Source organism: Capricornis sumatraensis, chromosome 1, assembly GCF_032405125.1.
Source record: "Capricornis sumatraensis isolate serow.1 chromosome 1, serow.2, whole genome shotgun sequence".
Taxonomy (NCBI): Eukaryota; Metazoa; Chordata; class Mammalia; order Artiodactyla; family Bovidae; genus Capricornis; species Capricornis sumatraensis.
The window spans coordinates 79,903,958-79,925,934 of record NC_091069.1 but is presented as its reverse complement, the minus strand read 5'-3'; the positions used below and the strand labels follow the sequence as shown (position 1 = coordinate 79,925,934).

The 21,977-nt window shown below is 33.8% G+C and overlaps 1 protein-coding gene across 2 annotated transcripts in view; it reads left to right on the top strand.

Annotated features, from left to right (window-relative positions):
• PPM1B (protein phosphatase, Mg2+/Mn2+ dependent 1B) overlaps positions 1–20,704 on the top strand; it is an 86,050-nt gene extending 65,346 nt beyond the window's left edge. The window contains exons 3-6 of one of the 2 annotated variants that reach the window (XM_068986013.1): positions 3,165–3,282; positions 7,379–7,490; positions 7,875–7,932; positions 18,497–20,704. In XM_068986013.1, coding sequence (XP_068842114.1) covers positions 3,165–3,282; positions 7,379–7,490; positions 7,875–7,932; positions 18,497–18,526 — 318 coding nt within the window. In that variant the 3' untranslated portion in view covers positions 18,527–20,704. Of the gene's footprint in view, positions 1–3,164; positions 3,283–7,378; positions 7,491–7,874; positions 7,933–16,604; positions 17,634–18,496 lie in introns of those variants that run through there. The other variant, XM_068985930.1, reaches the window with a different exon arrangement.
• The last annotated feature ends 1,273 nt before the right edge of the window (positions 20,705–21,977 follow it).

Here is a 21,977-nt window from a genome sequence, read left to right as displayed (position 1 = left end):
ACAGCTTGGTTTTGAGTTGTGCTCTGCTGCTTGGTGCAAAGCATGGGTTTCTTCATTTTATAAAATAGAGATAGTAATATCTTCTTCATGGAGTTGCTGAGACTATAGCTTTTGGCAAGTGCATGAACAGTATCTGGTTTACAGTCCTCAATAAATTTTAGTTGTGTTGATGACAGTTATGAAATGAAGAGGTAAATTTGTGCAAAGGGAAATATAGTTTCAGGAGAAGGGAATGGTGGGAGAATTGAGTGTTTCAGAAAGGAAGTAATGATAGCCTTCATCTTTCATGGGTATGTGGAAATTTGGGCTGTTCCTTAAAATTGGCTATTTTGAACGCTGTGTAAATGTAATAACTACAGTGAGTGGCAGATTTTAAAAAATTAATTTAAAGAATTACAACTTTGTAGTGTAAGATTCTGTTCACAGCCCATTTCATATGCTGTGTTCAGGACTTGATCCAGAAGGCTTCAGAAGCATGCAACATTCAACTTTAAAACTAAAAGCATCAGATTATTTTCTGATTAATTGTAGATACTCTTAGTTACGGCAGGGCCACTGGTTATTTTGATCTATTGTTGTTCAGTCGCTTAGTCATGTCTGTTCTTTGCAGCTCTGTGAACTGCAGCACGCCAAGCTTTTGACCCATAACTATCTATTAAAATAGTTCTGATTTCTTTAAGTGCTGCTGCTGTGCTGTTGTCAAAATTAAAAAATGAAAAGATGCTGAAGTCATCAGTTTTTAAACATCTGGCTGATTGCTTTAATTGTTCAAGTTGATTTTTGCATATTTCATTTGTGGACTTTACAAAAAAATATATACTGAATATGCAAGGATGATTTATCTCTAGAAAAGTAAAGAGTCATAAAGGGAACGCTCTTTTTCAATTGCTATATAAATTGTTATAAATTAATATGTAAAAATTAATGAAATACACCCATACTTTGTATTTAGGGGAAGATCATCTTTATGTACGGAGAAGGCAATGGCACCCCACTCCAGTACTCTTGCCTGAAAAATTCCATGGACGGAGGAGCCTGGCAGGCTGCAGTCCATGGGGTCGCAAAGAGTCGGACACGACTGAGCGACTTCACTTTCATTTTTCACTTTCATACATTGGAGGAAGAAATGGCAACCCACTCCAGTGTTCTTGCCTGGAGAATCCCAGGGACGGGGGAGCCTGGTGGGCTGCTGTCTGTGGGATCACACACAGTCGGACACGGCTGAAGCGACTTAGCATCAGCAGTAGCGTCTTTATGTAGAAATAGAATTACCATCGTTGAAATCACACATGCTGAGATGTTTATGTAAATTATTTTATTTAAATATCTTCAGGTTCTTAAACTTCTTGAAATTATCTTTTAGTTAATTTTCCAAATAATAGGATGTATGTTTTATAACTTATAAAAATCTAATGGAAATTATATATATATGATAGATTAAGAATGGGTAAACAATGCTCATACTGTTATTAACAAAATAGAGAATAGAAGAAACTGGATTTCTAAAAATGTAAGGTGTTAATTCTGTTTATTCATAAAATTGCTTTAAAAAGTCATTGGTATTCATGTGATGCTTGATTCTTGAATATCTATGGTATAAAGAGTTTTCCTGACCAGAATTTACATGGTAAAACCCGATTCCTATTCCTATGGGATGTATTGCTGTTTGGAATTGTAGGGTGTATATGAGGGATATGTGTATGTATATCTTCATATATATATATATGTGTGTGTATGTGTGTGTGTGTGTGTGCGATGATATATATATTCATATAGCCAATGTAGTTTTTTTTGTTTGTTTTTGCCACACCACATGGCATGTGGCTCTTAGTTTCCAACCAGGGATCGAATCCGTATCCCCTGCATTGGAAGCACAGAATCTTAACCACTGGACCATCTGGAAGTGCCCGCCAGTGTATACTAGGTCATTATGAAAGTTTTGGTGGGTTTCATTAAGTAATAAAATTCATCTGGTCCAGTTTGGAAATCCTGATTCTTTTTTCCCCCCAGATATTAAGAATTGAATGATATATTCATGATGATTCTCTCTATTAAAGCATAAGAATTTTACAGAGAATTACTGTTTTCGAAGTCTTCTTAAGACTCAACCTATACTGCCTTCAAACTTCGCTGCATTGAGGTTTAGCAGTTTTTCAAGGCCTGCCTGTGTTTGACTGTGTCATGTGGGTCCCCAGAAGGTGGCAAGTCTTAACCAAAGAGTGCTCAGCTAGATTCTGGCCACGATGACTGCAAAGAGCAGCATGGGTGTGTTGTTGGCTCTCTTCACTTGGGTTGGCAAATCCCACCTCCATTGACTTAATGTTTTAGAGAGGTAAATAGAAAAAAAAAAAAAGTTAAAAGAAGATCACTGTTCTAAGAACAGTTTCATTTGGTTTTAACAAATTCAGTAAAAGTAATATACCTTTAAGAAACTGTTTTAACTTTATTGCTTATAGTCTTGTGGTAATAGAGTAGTGTATATCCCATGTTTCCTTTTTGATACAGATCTTTTGTGATGGTGTGATTAAAAAGGCAGCAGTAAAATTTGTCCTTCAATTAGTAGTTTTAGCTGCTCTCTCCAAATCTTGACACTGTCTGATGTCATTTCTTCAGAAGTTATTTCATCTGACTGCAGTGTATCTGTTTGATCATTTGATACTATACCCTCAGAACAGTTTCCAGTTTAACTTTTTTCTCTGCTTGTTTAGTTTAGTGTCTTGGGTATCCTAGTGATCCATAGTTTTCATCCATGTCAGTTTAGTAGAGTTCCAGTAGCATTGCTCCAATGCAGGTTAATTAGCTAGGGGGAAAAATGCATATTTTCTTTGGGAGGATGCATTTTGGGCTTAAGTCGCTTTCGGAATATGCAGTCTTGAGTGGGAAACAAAGTTTTTAGAAGATTTAATATATATGAAGATATCTTCATTTCTCAAGTAGTACAATAGACATAGATAAGAGGAGGTGCATAGATTCAGAAATCATAAAATAATTACGATCTACCATACCTAAGAGTCCTTGTTTCTTCAGGGTGTACTTCAAATAGTTGTTTGAAAATGAGTGTGTTGAAGGTGTACATTCTGGATAATTAAATAATTGCTTAAAGTAAATAATAGTTGGTAGACTGTAGAAGTATAATTTTTATTTTCTTTTTTTTTAATATACAGGGAAGTCGAGATAACATGAGTATTGTACTAGTTTGCTTTTCAAATGCCCCCAAGGTCTCAGATGAAGCAATGAGAAAAGACTCAGAGTTGGATAAGTACTTGGAATCACGGGTGGAAGGTAAGAAAGATGCTTTTTTTTTTTTAATTTAGAAGAAAAGCAAAAGTATTATTCCTTGTTTGTCAAATAATTCTTTTAAAATTTCCTATAGATTTTGGACTAAAAATCCATTATTCAGCAATGAGAGAGGGGAAAGCTAGTCTCCTTAACTTCAACCTAATTTGCTAATTGTTTGGGTTTGAATCTTTTGTTTACATATGTTCCATCTATTCTTTTCCCTTTTTTCTTCCCTTTTGGGTTAATCAGTATTTTCTATTTGAGTTAATCCCGCATTTGCTCATTAGTTATACATTCTTGGAAATATTCATTTAGTGGTTACCCTGATAGAGAATACATTTTAGAGTCTATGGCAGGATCGCTGGTTTAATACTTTAGTTTTATATGTGCTACTTTTCAGATATAAAATTATTTTGTATGACGTTATACATGTTGGTCTTACTTATTTTGCCTCAATGTCATTCTTACAAAGTTCTTTCCTCAATTCAGCGTTACATTTTTTTTAAAAAAAACAAAATACAAGATTTTACTTTATATTTTTTAAACTGTTTTTATATTGGAGTAAAGTTGATTAACAATGTTGTGATAGTTTCAGATATACAGCAGAGTGATTCACTTACACATGTTATACATGTCTATTCTTTTTCAATTCTTTTCCCATTTTAAGTTGTTACGTAATATTGAGTAGCAAGTTCAGGGTTACATATTGACCTATATTTTTTCCCTAACACCTTTATGGCTTGATCATTATTACTTTTCAATAGTAAGTTTAAATGATATAATGATTATGGTATGGTCAGCTTGTTGAATTTGGCCTATTTATGAGTCATGTTTTAGATGTATAGTAGCCATAGTAATTGGTAAAAGTTTTGAAATGCAAAGATTGGTGATTTCAAATGTGTAATCACCAAAAGAAAACTACATTCTTTTGCAGATTTGGTGGCGAGGGGCTGATTTATCTTTGCTAGCTTTACGGTTGTCTGCACATCTAAACAAAGGTGCCATAAGGTTTTTTTGTTGTTGTTGGTCTGCAATTTCTTCAACCCTGAACTGTCAGTGAAGTTGTGTTTTCAGCGTAATGGAGAGATAAGGAACATGTGAAAACACTTGGAAGACCGTGTCAGAAGCATTTATTCCTGTTGATAATGTCATAATTATTAAGAGGAGCTGTTCATAGTTTTTAGTAACATACATTTTCTGAAAGGTCTAGTGTATTGGGGTGGGAGGTTGCTAGCTCAAATTTGTCAGAAGATGAGGAAGAGTTTCTTATTGTCCTATTTCCTTGTTGACAAAAAAGAAGCTAGATAGTTTTCATTTGGGGAAGAACTCTAAAATTTGGTCAATTACATGTTATATGATCTTGCTGCTGCTGCTGCTGCTGCTGCTGCTAAGTCGCTTCAGTCGTGTCTGACTCTGTGCGACCCCATAGATGGCAGCCCACCAGGCTCCCCCGTCCCTGGGATTCTCCAGGCAAGAACACTGGAGTGGGTTGCCATTGCCTTCTCCGATATGATCTTGACCAACTTGCCTAATCTCTCTTAAGGCTCCAGTTTCTTTATTGTGAACTAAAGGTAAAAATACCAACCATACAGTTTGTTTTAAATAAATGAGATAACTTTGTTAAGTACTTGGTAATGTGCCTAGCACACAAGTCCTCAGCAAACTATAGCTTTTATTAACTCTTCCATAACAGCTAAATTTTAATTTCTTAAATGTGTGGTCAGTTTAGCTCAATGTGGGTTGTTAACATTTAACATTAATTTTATTTTGTATGGTTTTAAACTATGCAAAATATGTTATATGGCAGAGATAACAAATATGTATTAATATAATGTGATCATGGGCCCTGTGGCAGACACTTGATTATAATCACTCAATCAAAAAACTCTTTAAAATCCTTGAAAAAGCAGCCACTGCAGATCAATATGCCTCGGTACCTAACTTCTTTTTTATAAGCAGTTGTTCTTCAAGAGCTCTATATTTCTGTTAGGGTTTAAAGTCATGTAATCTGATATTAGAATTTTGAGGTGAAAGCGTTCTGGTATATTGGCAGGTCTGTGTATGTGTTTTTATTGGGTGTGCAGAGGGGAGGTATAATGTTAAAGAGTCTTTAACCTAAATTGATGAGATATCTGGTGAATGCCCTCTGTATGTATTCATTACTTCAGCAGTCCCTGAGCATGTGAATCACTGGGAAGGTAGCAGAAAACAAAGCAAATATGTTCCTGATCTCACAGACTTTATAATCTAGTAGAGATCAGTGTGTGTGTGTGTGTGTGTGTGTGTGTGTAATAGAAGAAAACAGAACAGTAGGCAGACAGTAGTAGCAAGGAATATTGGTTAGGAAGTTCTTTTTGAGGAAAAACATTTAAGCAGATGACTGTATATGGGAAAGAGTGGCTATTTGGGGAAAGAATATTCCAGTAAAGGAAGCAATAAGAACTGAGGAGTGAATGTGCTTAGAGTGTATGGCTGAATTAGAAAGAGCTGGTAGAAAAGTGAAAGACTAGGAGAAATTGCTAACGAGCAGATCATGTACTACTCTGCAGACGTAAATGAGGACTTTGGACTTTATTTAAATAGTGTTGGGAAGTCATGGGGGATGTAACTTGATCTGACTTTTTAAACACCTCTCTCTGTTGGTCTGTGAAGAAGAGATTGTAGAGAGGGACAGAGAGAGGAAGCCAAGAGACCAGTTAGAAACGCACGGAAGCAGGTGACAGATGGTGGGGGAGGATTGGATTGCAGAGTCACCAGTGGTATGTGAAAGTTGGTTGGTGAAGTGCTAGACTGCAGTGGTTTCGGGTTAGGGGAGGTTGTCCCTCATGGCCACACACAGCAATGTCTGGAGACAGATGTGGTCTCATAAATGAGGGTGCCACTGACATCCAGTGAGTGAAGCCAGAGTGTTCCTTAACATTCTGCAGTGCACAGGACAACCTTCACAGCAAAAAATTGTCTAAAACATCTGTAGTGCTGAAGTTGAGAATTCTTGGACTATAGAGATAGAGTGTAAGGTGGAAAAACACAGTCCTGCCTTCATGAAGTTCACAGTCTGTAATCTAGTGAATATCATGTACAGTAGGAGTATCTAGCAACACTCCTATCCAGGCATGGGCCAGAGAAGGGGCTGAGAAGGTTATACAGGAGGTTGAAACGTGAAGGATGAATACACTTTAACCGTACAGAAGGGTGAGTTGAACAGGTTTAAAAAGTGTTTCAGACCAAGGGAAGAAGTACATGTGAAAATCTGGAAGACTTCTTTGAATAGCTCCTTTGGCAATATAGCTAGGGGTGGGGCAGAGTTGAATAGGAGCAGTGAAAGTTAAGGTCATGGTCCTTGTGAGGGATGCATGGTAAACCGTTTGGATTTTGCCTCTTGAGGGCTGCTTAGGACACTGCTTTGTTGTTGTTTTAAAAGTAAGTTTGCCGTTGTCTGATTTTTCAAGAAGTTTATTGTCTTGATACTGGCCAGATAAATCATGCCTTAAGAATCTGTTTTCTGGAAATTGTAAATATAAATGGAACATATACATGTTTTATTTTGTTAGAGTATTAGCAAGTTCTGAGATTTATTTTCCTTTTTTGTTTTAAATAAATTGTGCCTGGTGAAAATAATAAAGCAATGGATTCATAAAGGCAAAAATAAATAGATTATAGAACATACTGTTTAGACAAAAACCTATAAAGCAAATTTTAATCTTCCCTTCTTATAATCCTTATCCTTCCATTGCTTTTCTTTTCCTGTAATTATAGCGTTAATAACTTTTATATATTCATATAAAATAATGTGTTTTCATGTAAAAAAAATGTGTTTCCATGTGGCTGTGCCTTGTTCATAGGGATCATTGTAGTGATTATAAGCCATTTCACTCAGTGGCTATTCTGAAGTTTTCTTAACTGTTCCTTTATTGGACATTTAATGTTCCAGTTTTTGCTTTTATGAATAATGCTAGAATGAGTATATATATGCAGATAACTTTCTATCTTACCTTTTTTTGTTCCTTGTTTGATAGTATTGCCAAGTAGTACCTCTTGATTCACTTTGTGAATTCTGAGTTATCACATTAATTCAGGAACTCTTCTTAAAAACCTGCAGAAATTATGGAGAAGTCTGGTGAGGAAGGGATGCCTGATCTTGCCCACGTCATGCGCATCTTGTCTGCAGAAAATATCCCAAATTTGCCTCCTGGGGGAGGTCTTGCTGGCAAGTAAGTAGAACAAAAAGAACTAATTTTAACTTCATTTATAATTAGTAATTAAATAATTTGGGTTTAGAAGTACATCAATTATCTAAAGATGAAATAGGTTGACAGTTCTTCTACTAAAGAACATTTAAATTTCATCCAAAAGGTTTTCTTTTTAAGACATTATTTATTATATTCTTTGGAGGCTGAGTATCCTTCCCTTAGTAAATGAGAACAGATGGATTGTGCAGGATCAAATTCTGAGAGAAATGCAGAAACTGTTCTTGGCAGGTATTTATTGAGGCAGTTAATTTTTGACTGTAGTCAAGATATATGAAGTATTATTTTAAATATGCAGAAGCTTAATAACTATGTAATTTAATAAAACTAAAGCATAATTTTTTTTAGGCGCCATGTTATTGAAGCTGTTTATAGTAGGCTGAATCCACATAGAGAAAGTGATGGGGTAAGTTTTGTTTTATTTCTTAAGTATTTTAAATAATCTTATTATATAAACAGTGGCTATAAATATACATATACACAATGACTGCTTTTCACTTTAAGGAGTCAGTTAAAGTTTAAGGAGATGTATTGAAGTGGAAGATAGAGCTAAAGTTCTGTTTTGTAGATAGGTATCTTGTCATTTAATGGGCATCAAATACCTTTTTGTGTGGGCTGTACTTATTTCTTCCCTGTATGTCTTGCCTTTCCTTCTCCTTCTCCCTTAAATCTTAATTTTGAGGCAAACAAAGAATGTGCTTTTAAATGTGTCCATTTCTCCTCCAGCAGGCTGCTGCCATCACTGGAAGTTAGTGATCCTGATCAGACTAGACCTTTCAGACTCTTATTTTATAGACTAGACCTTTCAGTGCCTCTTTTGTGCCCAGTTGAACACCTGAGAATAATTTCATTCTAGCCTTCTTGTTGTGCTCTGGGTATATATGTTGAACTGAGATAACCATTTTTTGTTGTACTCTGCTGTGCTTCATCAGAGCAAAACTCTTTGTCCCTTTGCCTTCCTTAGAAATACTGATCAACTGCTCCTCTGTAGGTTTTTAATTTTATTTTAATACTAGTACTAGGAGGCCAGACAGTATCCTTTAAAAAAAAAAAAAAACTGCCCTAAATTTCAAAGTTAGTAGTTCAAATAACTGTTTTCTCATAGAGTTTTCAAGTTTTTGGACATCTAAAACTGAACAATTTAATTTTAACATGTATGCTTCAAAGATTTAAGAGAGCCAAACTTAGTAATAAAACTTACTGAGAGGAAATAGCCTCTATGCTCCAGCTCCTCTTGGCAGGTCTTGAGAGACCACTATCGGCCACTGGTAGTAATTATATGTCATTTTAATTGCATTGTTTTCCAGGCTTCATTATTGCACAGCAGTATCATATAATTTCTTTTTTCTTAGCAATAAAAGTTACATTGACTAAAAGGGAAATTTTTACAATGAACGCATTGTAGTTACCTGAATAAAATGATACTATATATTGCTAATAACAGAATTTATACCTGGGTTTAGAGCAATGATTCTGAGACTTTCTTTGGTGTCAGGTACCTCTAAAGTATTCAGAATTGTGTCCAAAGCTGTGGAAATTAATTTAAGAATAAAGATAACATCATCTGATGCATTTAGACAACTCCAAACCAAACAAGTGAGGATAGGATGTCAAGAAAGATGGTGGTAGTTGGGAGGTAAAGAGAGCCTTACCTCTTCAGGTAGATTATAGGTTCCACGTAGCAGCCACTACCAAGGTTGGAGGAACTAAGCCCTCAAGTAGTTATTGATTCATTATTAGCCACATAATTACTTTGTTCCCTCACATGTTTGAAAATGCAGTCCCAGTGTGTAATCTGAAAAATTATTTCATAATATACTTGCTAGGTTTCTTAGTCTCTCAAGAAAAGTTCGCAGCTTTTATTCCAAACAAAAAAGTTTATAACCCAGAATTTCTGTTAAACATATACCAAGGATGAACAACAACAATGAAAGGATTAATTTTAAACTTTCTTTAAAAATAGAAAATATGTATTATACATAGTAGCTGTGTAAACAGTGCATAAATAAGCAACAGAACCATGAAACTGAGAGCTGCTCAGGATATAAAACTGGCCTTAAAGATGATTATTTGAATTGAAATTGAAAGTGTTAGTTGCCCAATCATGTCCAACTTTTTCCAACCGCACGGACTGCAGCCCACCAGTCTCTGTCCATGGAATTCTTCAGGCAAAAATACTAGGGTGGGTGGCCATTCCCTTCTCCAGGGGATCTTTCCAACCCAGGGATTGAACCCAGATCTTCCACATTGCAGGCAGATTCTTTACTGTCTGAGCCACCAGGGAAGCCCTGGTGATTATTATATGATTATAAATCAAGAAAATGTATAGTTACTCACCTTTATATGTAAACACTGATAATCCACCATGTAATGAGTGGATGTGGGAGGAGATTATGAAACATAAGGCAAGGTCCCCCATCCCTGCTCTGAATGCAGCCGGCAGTGTTCATACAAGCAGAGAAGTTAAGTAATAAAAAGGTTTCACGTCATTTACCAAAGAACAAAAAGAAATGCAAAATATAGACTGATTGCCATGCGAATGTCAGATTTTCAGAGATAAGGCGAGATTTGAAGAATGGTAAGGCGAGATTTGAAGAATGGTTTGCATGGCAGAAATTAAAAGAGGGAGATTATAGTTCATGTGGATTGGGAGAGGCAGGAACAAAGTTTAAGCTGTCTTTGAAAGAGCAGATGTCATTTTGGCTAGAGCAGGAAACTGCTCTGGTGAAAAATAAGAATTCAGGATGCCAGAAGTATTTTTGAAGAGACTGGAGATACCTTTTGAACTTTATATTTTTTAGAATGAGAAGCCACTGTGTGTTTACAGCATAAGAATGGCAGACTCAAAGGAGTATCTGTGGTATTCTAGTCTGTTAGAAACATATGCAGTATTAAATTAAAGAGATGCTAGAAGTCAAGTAGTTGTGAATGATCACAGAGATACTAAGTGTAAACTCATTAGATAAATGCGTGAATTAGAGAAACTTTCTTGTTTACTATAAAAACACACTTTGAAGCCCAGAATCCTATGTTGGGAAACATTACTTTACCCTTTCAGAATAATCACTACCTTAGAAAAAATGTTGAACCATAATCAAAAGTAGAAGTATACTGAAAAATACAAAAGAAACAGAAAACTGAAGAAATGATAATGTTTGATTAAATTCTTAGGCCTTAACTTGAAGCACGGAAGTGCTCCATGAATGCTTCTCAGCTTGGTCAGGTCTGTGCCAAGTGGAAGTTGCTGCCAGGAAGTACAGAGTGGCAGGGACTGATACAGTTAACTAGCAGAATGGGCAAGACAGGAGTGTGCTAGAAAGACAGAAGAGGAGACAGTTGTATGGGGCGAGGGGGGAAGGCTTACTTTTAAAATATTTTTTAAATAAAAATAATTATTTATTCAGGTATTTAAAAATACAAATGCTAGTCACAGTAAATCAAAGATTATTTAGAATCTTAAAACATCTGCTTTATATTAAAGATAGAATTGTTCTGCTATAAATGCTTATCAGCAGTATCAGAAATGGGTATTCATTCATTTTTCTTATATTAAAAAAAGCCTTTTGGTTAATAAAAGTATTTTTTAAAAAAGCTGAGTTGAATATAAGTCAGAATATATTTAAATATATTCAGGAAAGTCATTATTTAGGGGAATTTTAAATTGTTTTACTTAACTTTTTTTTTTCTGTTCAACTTTCTGGAATATGTTCAGTCTTCTTAATGTGATACTTTCCCAGCTTTAAAATGAGTATCTGGAAAAGAGTGAAGCTTGAAATTTTAATAAAGGGTTTTGTGAATCCCTCAAAAGTTTTTGCAGATATATTTATGTGTGTGCATAAATACTATTTAATGATTAGAGTATGTCTGATTTTCATTAGTTCCTCAAAGGAGTCTGTCACCCCCAAAAGAATAATAACCTAGGGGACCAGAAAAAGTAAAAAATTACATTTTGCTCTAAGTTATTATTATATTACGTAGGGCTCTGGGATAACTCCCACTCTTTCTTCTTTTAAAATGCTAGTTTGTTTTTAATTGAAGTATAGTTGATTTACAGAGTTGTGTTAGTTTAAAGTGTATAGCACAGTGATATACAGTTTTCAGTGTTTTCAGATTCTTTTTCATTACAGGTTATTACAAGATATTGAATATAGTTCTCTGTGCTATATAGTACAGAAAATGCTAGTTTAGTTTTATAACTCAAATTTAAATTCTTTTGATATCTGGGACTTCATCCAATTTGTCTATAGCTGTTCCCCAGCACCTTTAATAGTGTCTGGTATATGTTGAGAGCTCAGTAAATACTAGTTAAATAAGGAACATTTCTGTTTCTTTCTCTATAGTTGTATGCTAAGACTATCTTTAAGTCATATATTTTAAAAACTAATTTGAGGTTGCTCATGAGTAGGAAAGTTTATTATTTGAGCTTTGTACTTTTCACGCCAAAAGGTTAACTTCTTCCCTCAAAGGAGACTTAAAATACTTTTGAATTATTATACCAGTGATCAAATAGCTGTATAAGTTGATGATTCTTCAGTGATAAAGAGGAACTTGTATTTTCCCAACTCCTACTTGTGCTAAGCCTTATCTGCATAACTGTATCTACATACTGTGTAGGTAACTCAGCATTCTTACCTTACAGAGAAGACTAAGAATTGGTGCAAAGGAGTAGCTTGCCCAGGCTGCAAAGCTAGATGAATCCAGTAGCTAGAATTGGAGTGTAAGTCAGAATGCCTCCAAAACCTGTTCCCTTTATACCTTTCCATGCAGCCTCTCTAAGATATTTAGAGATTACATATGTGTCTATACCCCACCTCTGTCTCTCGTGTAAGAAAAACCATTTCCAGTTCTCTAGTAGCCTTAAAATATTCCATTTTTGATGAGGAATAGTTTATAAACTTGTTGAGATTAAGCAGTCAAGCCCAGTGTCTTATTAGTTATTTTTCATTTAAATATACACTTCTATTCTAATTAAAAATAAGGTATTTGAATTTTGAGAATGAGAGGAAAGAAAACAAAAGCCCTCCAAAATCTTCCTTTTCTGTCTTCACATTACTAAATTTTATAGACAAATCTTTTTAATTTTATTTCAAATAGATCAATTATATTTTTATATCACAGTTTTAGGACTTTGTGAATACTGGGGTTTTTTTTATAAATTGTTTCTCATTTACTTTTTCACTTGTCAAAGCATTTTTTATGGAGAAGATCTACTTCCACTGTTTGACAACACACTCACTTTAGTCACTGTTTTTTAAGGTGTCATTTGACATACTCCTCCTCATAGGTTTGGTCTTGACCATTTTTAAAATTATTTCAGATTGAAGTTTACACGCTACTTGCAGATAATATATAATTTATTAGATTCTTTATTAGTCACTCTTAATTATATCTCATGAAGTCATATTTGAGAATCTTCTAAAGATTATTTTTACCTGACAAGCAGGGATGAGGACTCCAAAAAAAAGAAAAAAACCACACAGTAAATATCTATACTAGCATTCCTTAAGTTTTCTCCACTGTTTGAAGAGTTTCGCTTATGGCTACTATGTTTTTAAAAAATTGCTGCAGATGAATTTTAGCTGATTGAATTCTATTTTTAAAATGTGCTTATATTTCCCTACCCCCCTTTTGCTGTCTTTTTTGATTTATCTATGTTCCTGGGTCTTATTTCGTGTAAGGCAATGTTTTCATAATGAGAAATTTAATTCTCAAGCTGAGTTAGTCTAGGTGACAGTAAAACCTTAAAAACAGAATCTGAGGGAAGAGTCCTAAATTCCCATGTCTGTAATTGTCTTAAATTTATTTTGCAGAATAATTTAAACTGTCCCATCTAATATGATTTTTTTGTCCTGTAATTTCATTAATTTTCCTATTATAAGAAAATACATTATAGACTTCAATATGAAATAATTTGTGGTCCAACGCAACAATAGTTTTAATTATTTATTTAGTAAGCATCTATTTATATGAGGCACTTTACTGTGCAAAACTGTTACCATAATGCAGTCAGAAGAACATTCAGAGGGACATTGATGTTGATTACACTTGTACACACATCTGAGCTCTGTCACTTACTAGCATTGTCATCCTGACAAATAACTTAAATCTCTCTGTGTGTTAGTTTCTTTGCTTAGAAAAACTAGAGTTACAGTATCTATTACAATAAAGAACCTACAAGGATTAAATGAAATTATGTATATTAAGTTCTTAGCATAAGCATTAATTTTTCATCCCTAGGTGGTTGGGAGGATACAGAAAGGAATAGAAGTTATCTTTGTTTAAAAAATTTTACAGTGCAACTGGAGAGACTTGTCAACAGTTGCAAGGTGAAATAAATTGCTCTGATAGAGATGTAAACTTGAGGTACCTTTTGTGTGAGTTCAGGTAAAGAAGGTGCAGCTAAACAGTAGATTCATTTTCTGATATTAATGAAAATCCGTGACTGTTGTATAACAGTATTTTGAAACATCAGATGAAATGGAGAAGTTTCGCCTATCTACTGTCTAGCACAATAGGAAAATGCAATTTGCTATAGTATAGAATGACTTAAATGTGGTCATTAACTCAAGTTCTTTTCAATTGGCTATTATAAATCCATTCCTATTGAATTTAGAGTTTGGGTTTTGTGTGCTTTTTATAAAGCAACTACTTCTCTCTCCCCAGCTACCACTACTGTAGCATTTCACAGAAATATAGATGATTACTGTGATGATAAAGATGTCAAATGGAGTGTGAGATACATCCACGTATAACAACTTTGATCCGACCTTATCAATAAGCTCAGGGAAGTAAGACAGTTTATCAGTCGTTCTCAACCTTTGCCTTGTATCAGATCACCTGTCAGTCTTTAAGAAAATCACCCCAGCTCACTGAATCTGAATATCATGGGTTGGAGTTTGGCATCTGTATAATTTTAGAAATTCTACAGGTGATTGTAATGTGAAACCAGGGTTGAATTCTCTATTGTCCATTTGATTTTGTTTCAGTGTCCAAGGGAGTTGTCAAAGGTAGTTGTTGGTTTGAGGGCTTTTTATTTGGAGGGCAGAGAGGAGTCTTATACCCTCCATTAAAAGTTCTTTGTGATACACTCTCAAATAGAAAATTTCCTTTTGGAAGACCTGATTAAAAATTGATAAGGTTTATGATCAGCAAGCATTTAACTCATTGTTCCATCTTAACCTTTCCTGAATGGATTCAAATTAGAAACTGTATTTAGGGAAATAATGTTTATTTAGTACAGAAAGAAAGGTAAATGGGGGGAGAAAAATCTTAAAGAGACCAAAATTTATTATGTTCTCTCCACACACTAAATTTTGCAAATTAAAAAGTTATTTTGATAGTTAATATGCCTGATGTAGAAAATTGGAGTAGTCAAAGCATCTGAAACTTCATCACCCATTATTATCATTTCTATATTGCTGTGTTTCCTTTCTTCCTAGGCATTTTACATATAGTATCCTAAAGAATATGGGCACACATATGCCCACACATAAAACATATGCTGTACACAGTATTATCTCTTGCTTTTTGCACTTAAAAAAAATATTCAGGGGCTCTCATTTTTCTAATAGTAAGCATTGCCATTTAGTGTATGACTATAGTCATTACCTTTGTTGTAGAATTACAGAGTAACAGCCTCCAAAGATGGTTAAGAGTTTGTATCAGATCTGTATCAGTAGCCTTTTTGTATTTTATTTTCCTGATGTTTTATGGTGAAAACTTCCAAACATAGAAAAATTGAAATGGTCATAGTGGACATCTGTGTACCTTACCTAGACTCAGTAGTAAGTTTTACAGTTTACCATATTTGCTCTCTTTGCTCTATGTGTACATTCCTGGCCTTTTTTTTTTAACTGACTGAACCTTTGACAGCAAACTGCTGATAAAATATTTTACCTCTAAATATTTTGGCACACAGCTCTTGAGAATGAGGACATTTGTCTACGTAATCATAACTATTACATTGTTATACCTAAGAAAATTGGTAATAAATTTAATATCATCTCATATAAAGTCCACATATTTTCAGTTGTCCATAGAATGACTGTTAAAATTGTTACATGGGCTAGTCCAGTTGTTACCAGTTAAGCATGGTAAGCAAACCTTTAATTAAGCTCCCAGTTTGTTTTTCCCCTTAACACTGAAAATAAGTCTAAGCCAGCTTTTAATATGATGTCCTACATTCTGGATCATACACTAGTTTCCTTATGGTGTTTTTTCACATAATTCTGTATTCCCTGTTTGCTTATTATATTGGGGATTAGCTTAATTAAACATTTTTGGGCAAGACCACAAAACATAGCTTTGTCCTCCCTAGCACATCATGTCAGGAGGCACATATAAGGTAGAGATGTATCTTATCAGTATGATCAGCTTGGCTATTAGAGATTGTTCTGCAAACAAAGTTAAGTAGCTACTGTAGGAGAAATCTGTCAGTTTTACAAAATTCAGTACAATATAAAAGAATTGAGTGGTTTACTATTAATATTTTATTATAATGTTTAAAATGATTTCTTTTTAATCTAGAGATTTTTAGTAAAATATTTAAAGACAAAAAATAAGAATTTTTATCCACAGAAATTTTACAATTCCCCCAAATTTAGTTTATATAATACTACATTTTGTTTCTCTTCTCCTTCCTGTCATTCAGCAGAAATGAAGAAACTAATGTTCTAATGGCCTGCTTTCTGTCCTTTCCTATTGCTTTAAACACTAATTTCCTTTAGTACTAAATAATTAAAGCCAGTTATTTCCTCTTGAAGTCAGTTGCTTTTAGGAGATGCTATGTTGCTGTTGAATTATACTAGCAAGTAAATTTCAGATTAAGCTTCAAATATCAGTGTAAAATAAGATGTTAACAGTTCATGATGCTCATTTGCTAAAAATAACTTGAGGTATTTCGATTGGAAAGTTTTGTTAATTGACACAGTAACACTTGATTCTTACTTAATGAAATGTTCTCATGCCTAGATATATTACTCATGGTAGAGAAATGAGTGTTTTGCTGTGATATGTTATGAAATACGTGTGATATCCTAGTTTGTCTACTGACACTGGGGTCTTGAATCTTAAAAAAAGGCCTCCGATGAAGCAGAGGAAAGTGGATCACAGGGGAAATTGGTGGAAGCTCTCAGGCAAATGAGAATTAATCATAGGGGAAACTACCGACAACTTCTGGAGGAGATGCTGACTAGTTACAGGCTAGCTAAAGTAGAGGGCGAAGAAAATCCTGCTGAACAAGCTGCTACAGCTGCTTCTTCGAACAGTGATGCTGGAAACACAGTGACAATGCAGGAAAGCCATACTGAATCAAAAAGTGATCTTGCTGAACTAGACAGCTGTCCTGAAGATGCAGGGACAAAGATGAGTGGTGAAAAGCTATGACTTGACTTTGTGGTAATATTTTTGTGATCTTTGATTTGATGGTTTTTTTCTTAGGAAGTATAATGTATGCATTTATATAACCATTTTGTTATTTGAAATCTTGGTAAACTAGTTTTATTATATTCATATAGCCTTGTTTTTTAAGAAGGCTTTTGCATACATCTTTATCAGATAGTTTAAAATTGGCTATATTCTAGTACTTTGAATTTAATAAAATTACATGTCATTTCATATTGTATGCCAGAAATGAGGCTAACAGTTATTAAAGTCAGTAGTTAAATTCATACTAGGAAAGGATTAGAAATTACCGATTAGCAAGATTACTTTATATTGTGGAAAAAATTGTTAATGTAGAATTATACTGCTTCACATATTAGTACATTCATAGTTAGCTCTGTAATGAATTTGTGTTTTCTTTAGTAATTTTAGTTCTTCAAAGAATGGCAGATGCTGTCCTGTAATTTCTTTTTTCAAGGATGATAATTTGTGTGTTCTTGGAATTGTTTATATTTTGCCTCTCTGTAGTTTTATTTTTTAGTAGTTTTGAGATTCCGGATGTGTGGTTATTTTTCCTTTTTCTGTATCCTTTATGAAACATCATTTTTGAAAAACCTATGTATTATTCATCCAGCTTTGGTTTGTATATTCTGTATAGCCTAACTACATACATCCAAATGTATGTCAACCAAGTGTTTAGAATGAAATGATAAATGTTTAAGTCCAAATAAAGCATGTGATGTGGAATAACCTATGCATGTTGTACTTATTTTTAATTTTTTTAAAAAACAATCAGGTTTGGTATATTGGAAAAAAAATTCAAATTTCATTTGTATCTATATAAAACTTAGAAAACTTTTGGTTTGGTGCGTTTTTCATTAATTAAAAAAATTTTGAGAAGTCTTGGTTCCTCAAAGTAAATCTATTCTGTTTCTTAACCCCCTTTGTGACACAAAATATTAATCTTTGGACAGTATGAACACATGTAAACATGTCAGAAGGTTGTCATGATGAGCTTTTTAAAGATTGCACGACTTTGAGTTTTGCTAGAAGTATTCATCAGAAATTAGTAATGCAAGAAGTATAAGATATTTTAAATAGTGGTGGCAGATATGAGTTTGACTTTGCTAAAATGAATTTTTAAAATACAAACAACTAAATCACATTAGAGTATTTTTTAAAACAATTGTGTATGTAGAACATTTTAACTTTGCTTTTCATGTTTTATATTTATCATGTGTCTAAAGTTGCTTAAGGTACCATAAGTTGAAGCTTTGCAATCTTTGGATATAGCTGATGTTTTGATCTGTTTTTCCAATGCCAGAATATTTTTAAGTGGTTTGAGAAAGAGGAAGTCATTTGGTGGAAAGGGGAGGAAAAAACCCAACCAGTTATCTATCTATATTAGATAGATCCATGTGTGTATACACACAGTATACGATACACACAACTCTCTCTGTAAAAGTACCTTTCAGACAAAGAAAGGAAGGTAACTTGTTCATCTGATTTTGTTTTCTTTTGAAATTCAGTCCAGCCTGGAAGTGGTGTAGGTAAATAGTAATAATATTCTTCCTTTTCTCTTCCTGTAGGGTGCTGGAGATCTAGAAGACCCATGGTAGCCTTATAAACCTTCTAAAATGCTTTTGATTCTGAAAATTGGGGGAAAAAACTTTTAATCACAATTTTCTTCAATACAAGGGAAAAATATTCTTGTGGATTCCCAGCGTTTTGTGATATGAGCAGAAAATCATTAGCATTTCCCATCATTTGTTCATATTTGTGTTTTCTGGTAATTGCCACTTGTAGCATTGCCTGTACTACAGTATTTTTGCCAGCCTCAGACATACTGGTTACATCTGTATTGAACTTTTGACCCTAGAAACCAATGGAGTTATTTCACCACAAATAACAAATATGCCTGAGGTGCATGGGAATATAGTTAGCTGTACTCTGAAGATACATTATTATTTTTTTTTAACTAAGGCACACAACATATAAGCATGTAAGAGTAAAGAACTGTATGAGATGTTCCTTTTTTCAATTCACCAAGTTGGAAGCCTTTTGCAGCTCTGTGGCTTAAAATTTCATTTGAGCAATTTACTATAGGATTTATATTTATTATTAATTGTTATTTAATTTTTTTTTCCAATTTTACCTGTATTACCAAACTGGGTTCTCCAATAATGTCCAAATTGTAATGTTGCCTGCTTCAACATAAAGTATATTTGGCAATAATACTATAAACCCTTACAAATTTTATGCATGTATCTACTACATCCTTCAATTCTCACTAGAAAAATCTCTTGAAACCAAATGGATTAATTTATGGCTATTTATAATTTGCTTTGACATCTCACTGCTGCAAATTTTTTTAAATGATGAAATTTGCCTTTATAATGTAAATTGTGATTTTTGTTTTACATGTGGGTTTCTATAGTTTTAATTTTTCAGCTTTTAAGATACAACAGGTTTTGTGTAATTTGGTATAATTTTTAATTGTTTACATTATTTTAAAAGCTCAGAATATCACATTGAAATGACTATAAATACATTTAAAATTATCTATTTTAGATCTAAGGAAATATTACAGAGATATTTTCATGGGTTCAGTAACCTTTCATTTTATAACATTGGGCACGGTACGGAGTGGCTGTCACATAAGGTACTTGAAGATTATTAGTTTAATTCTATTTTTACAATAACCTTGAATTCTTGAATTCTTCTGAGTTTTGCATGTATCCAGTTAATGCTGAATGTGAAGAGTGAAATATTTATCTAAAAGCGTGGGGGTAGGAGAGCAATGAATGTATCCATTTGTACATGGTGTACATGTTGTGGATGCTTTGTAAACATTTTCCTATCTGTTCAAATTGTGTTTCAGCAGGATGTAATTGCCCTTGTGTGTAGTTGAAATGAGTCATCATCTGGTCCTGTGTGAAATGGAATTCATGGTATTTTCTGTAACATTTTCCTGAAGCTGTTTCTGGAGAGCCACACATTTAAATACAGCTTTCTTGATCATTTCGATTTATTGTGCACCTGATTTTTTGGTCTGAAAGGAATTATTGCCACAACATATTTTATTTATTCTTTAGATTTTAGCCTTGTAAGTTAAAGTGCTTTACATGATGATGTTAAGAGCTATTTGTCCCTTGACTGGGTTTGGGGGGGTTGTTAAAAGATAGGGAATGAAGAATGCAAAATGATTGTTGTTCAAACTGTCCACTCTGATCCAACCCTGTACTGATAGTACCTTTCCAGTATGATATTGTGATGTTTCATACAATGCAGTGAACATAACCAACTTGTTACCTAAATAAAGACTTGATAAAAACAGTGTGACATATTACTATTTTGTATGGTATTTAAAAATAAAAGTTCAGCTTTGTATGTTATCGTAAACATCTGATATAGTTAGAATATCTGTTATAAAAAATTTCATACAAAACCATGTAGGGGAGTTACAATTAAATCCAAGGAGGTATTAACCAAACTCTGTAGGACAACACTAGTTAACTCCTTATCCACTCCCAAAACATTTTTATACTGTTTTAAGAAATCTTTTTCAGGGGACTTTGTGGCCATGGAAATAAAAATTTTGTGTGAGTTAGCAAAAGAAACACCCATATTCAGTATTTACTAATCTAAATTCCGTAGTCTAGCTGTTCTTGGCTGTTTTGTTATCAGAACCCATTTATATATCTAAAAATTCAAGATCCCAAAGGACTTTTTGCTTTTGTGGGTTTTGTGTATTATATAGAAGTTAAAACCAAGAAATTTTGCATACCATTTTAATTCATTAAAGATAAAACCATGACCTGTTAAAATAAATAGCATGTTCTATTAAGATAATTATTTTCCAAATCTAAACAGTTCAGTGTGAAAAAATAGCACTAGCTTTCATTTTTGTAAATCCTTGAATGTTGACTGGATTCTCTTATTTACTTTTGCATTCAATCTGTTGCAGTGTGGCACTGTGTTCGCTGTATATAATGAACTCTGGCTTCACACAAATAAGTATTGGAAAAGAGTATTTTATTTTAATATCTTCAGATAATTATGGATATTCCTCTTTGATATATTATTAAAACTTCAGAGCAGGTAGCTTCTTAAAGATTCGTTGTAATGTGAAATCTGAACTTTATTGTCAGCTTTGTTCTCTGTTACATTAAAATCCATTTGATTTGTCTTGCATTGTAAATAGTGGATCTTTGACATTTACATGATTTTATAACATGCCTTGGTCATTTGGAAAATACTGGTTCAGTAAGTTAATGCAGTTCTTTCTAGAATATTGACATCTGATTATTGTGTGTTTATAATTTTTTTTAATACAACTGATCTTATCAGAAAAGTCTTTTAAGAAAGCTGTCAAGCTCATGATGATGGATACAGATTTTTCAAAATTTTCATTTTCATTTGAAAGGTGAAATGTTATCATTGGCAACAAATATTGTCAGTTTTCAGTATATAACAGGCTTTCTTCATTTCAGAGAAAATGCTGAATTAGCACTGTCTGTTGGTCATTCTTTCAAGTAAAACGATGTTCGTGTAAAGTGGCTGCTAGTTCAGCACACGTGCCCCACACTTCAGCATGCTGTAGAGCCAGCACTTCTCATTTCACCATAATAGGATATTAAAAAGATGTATACTCAAGGGTAGAGGTATAATGAAATTTTTACTGCTTAAGGACTTTCTTTGTTAACTGAAATTTGTACCCCCCCACACCTCTTTATCTTCTGTGAGTACAAGGAAAATAGTGACTAGCTTGATGCTAGAGTCGTGATTCATGCTGAGGTGCCTGCAGCTTTGCCCACCATTTCTCTTGCCCAGTCAGTGCAAATTTTGATACTGTGAGAAAGAATAAATACTAGTATTATTAAGAAAATAGTTTTGATTTCTTCGACTTCCTTTAAAGATTCTCTGGGACCCCCAGACTTTAAGATTTGCTGCCCTCATCCTGTTGGACAGCTTGACAGTGTGCTCATTTATCCCCAACATTACAGTGTAATAGATGAATCCGAAGACATACAGATTTGATACGAAATTTACTTGGGCGAAAAGATGTTT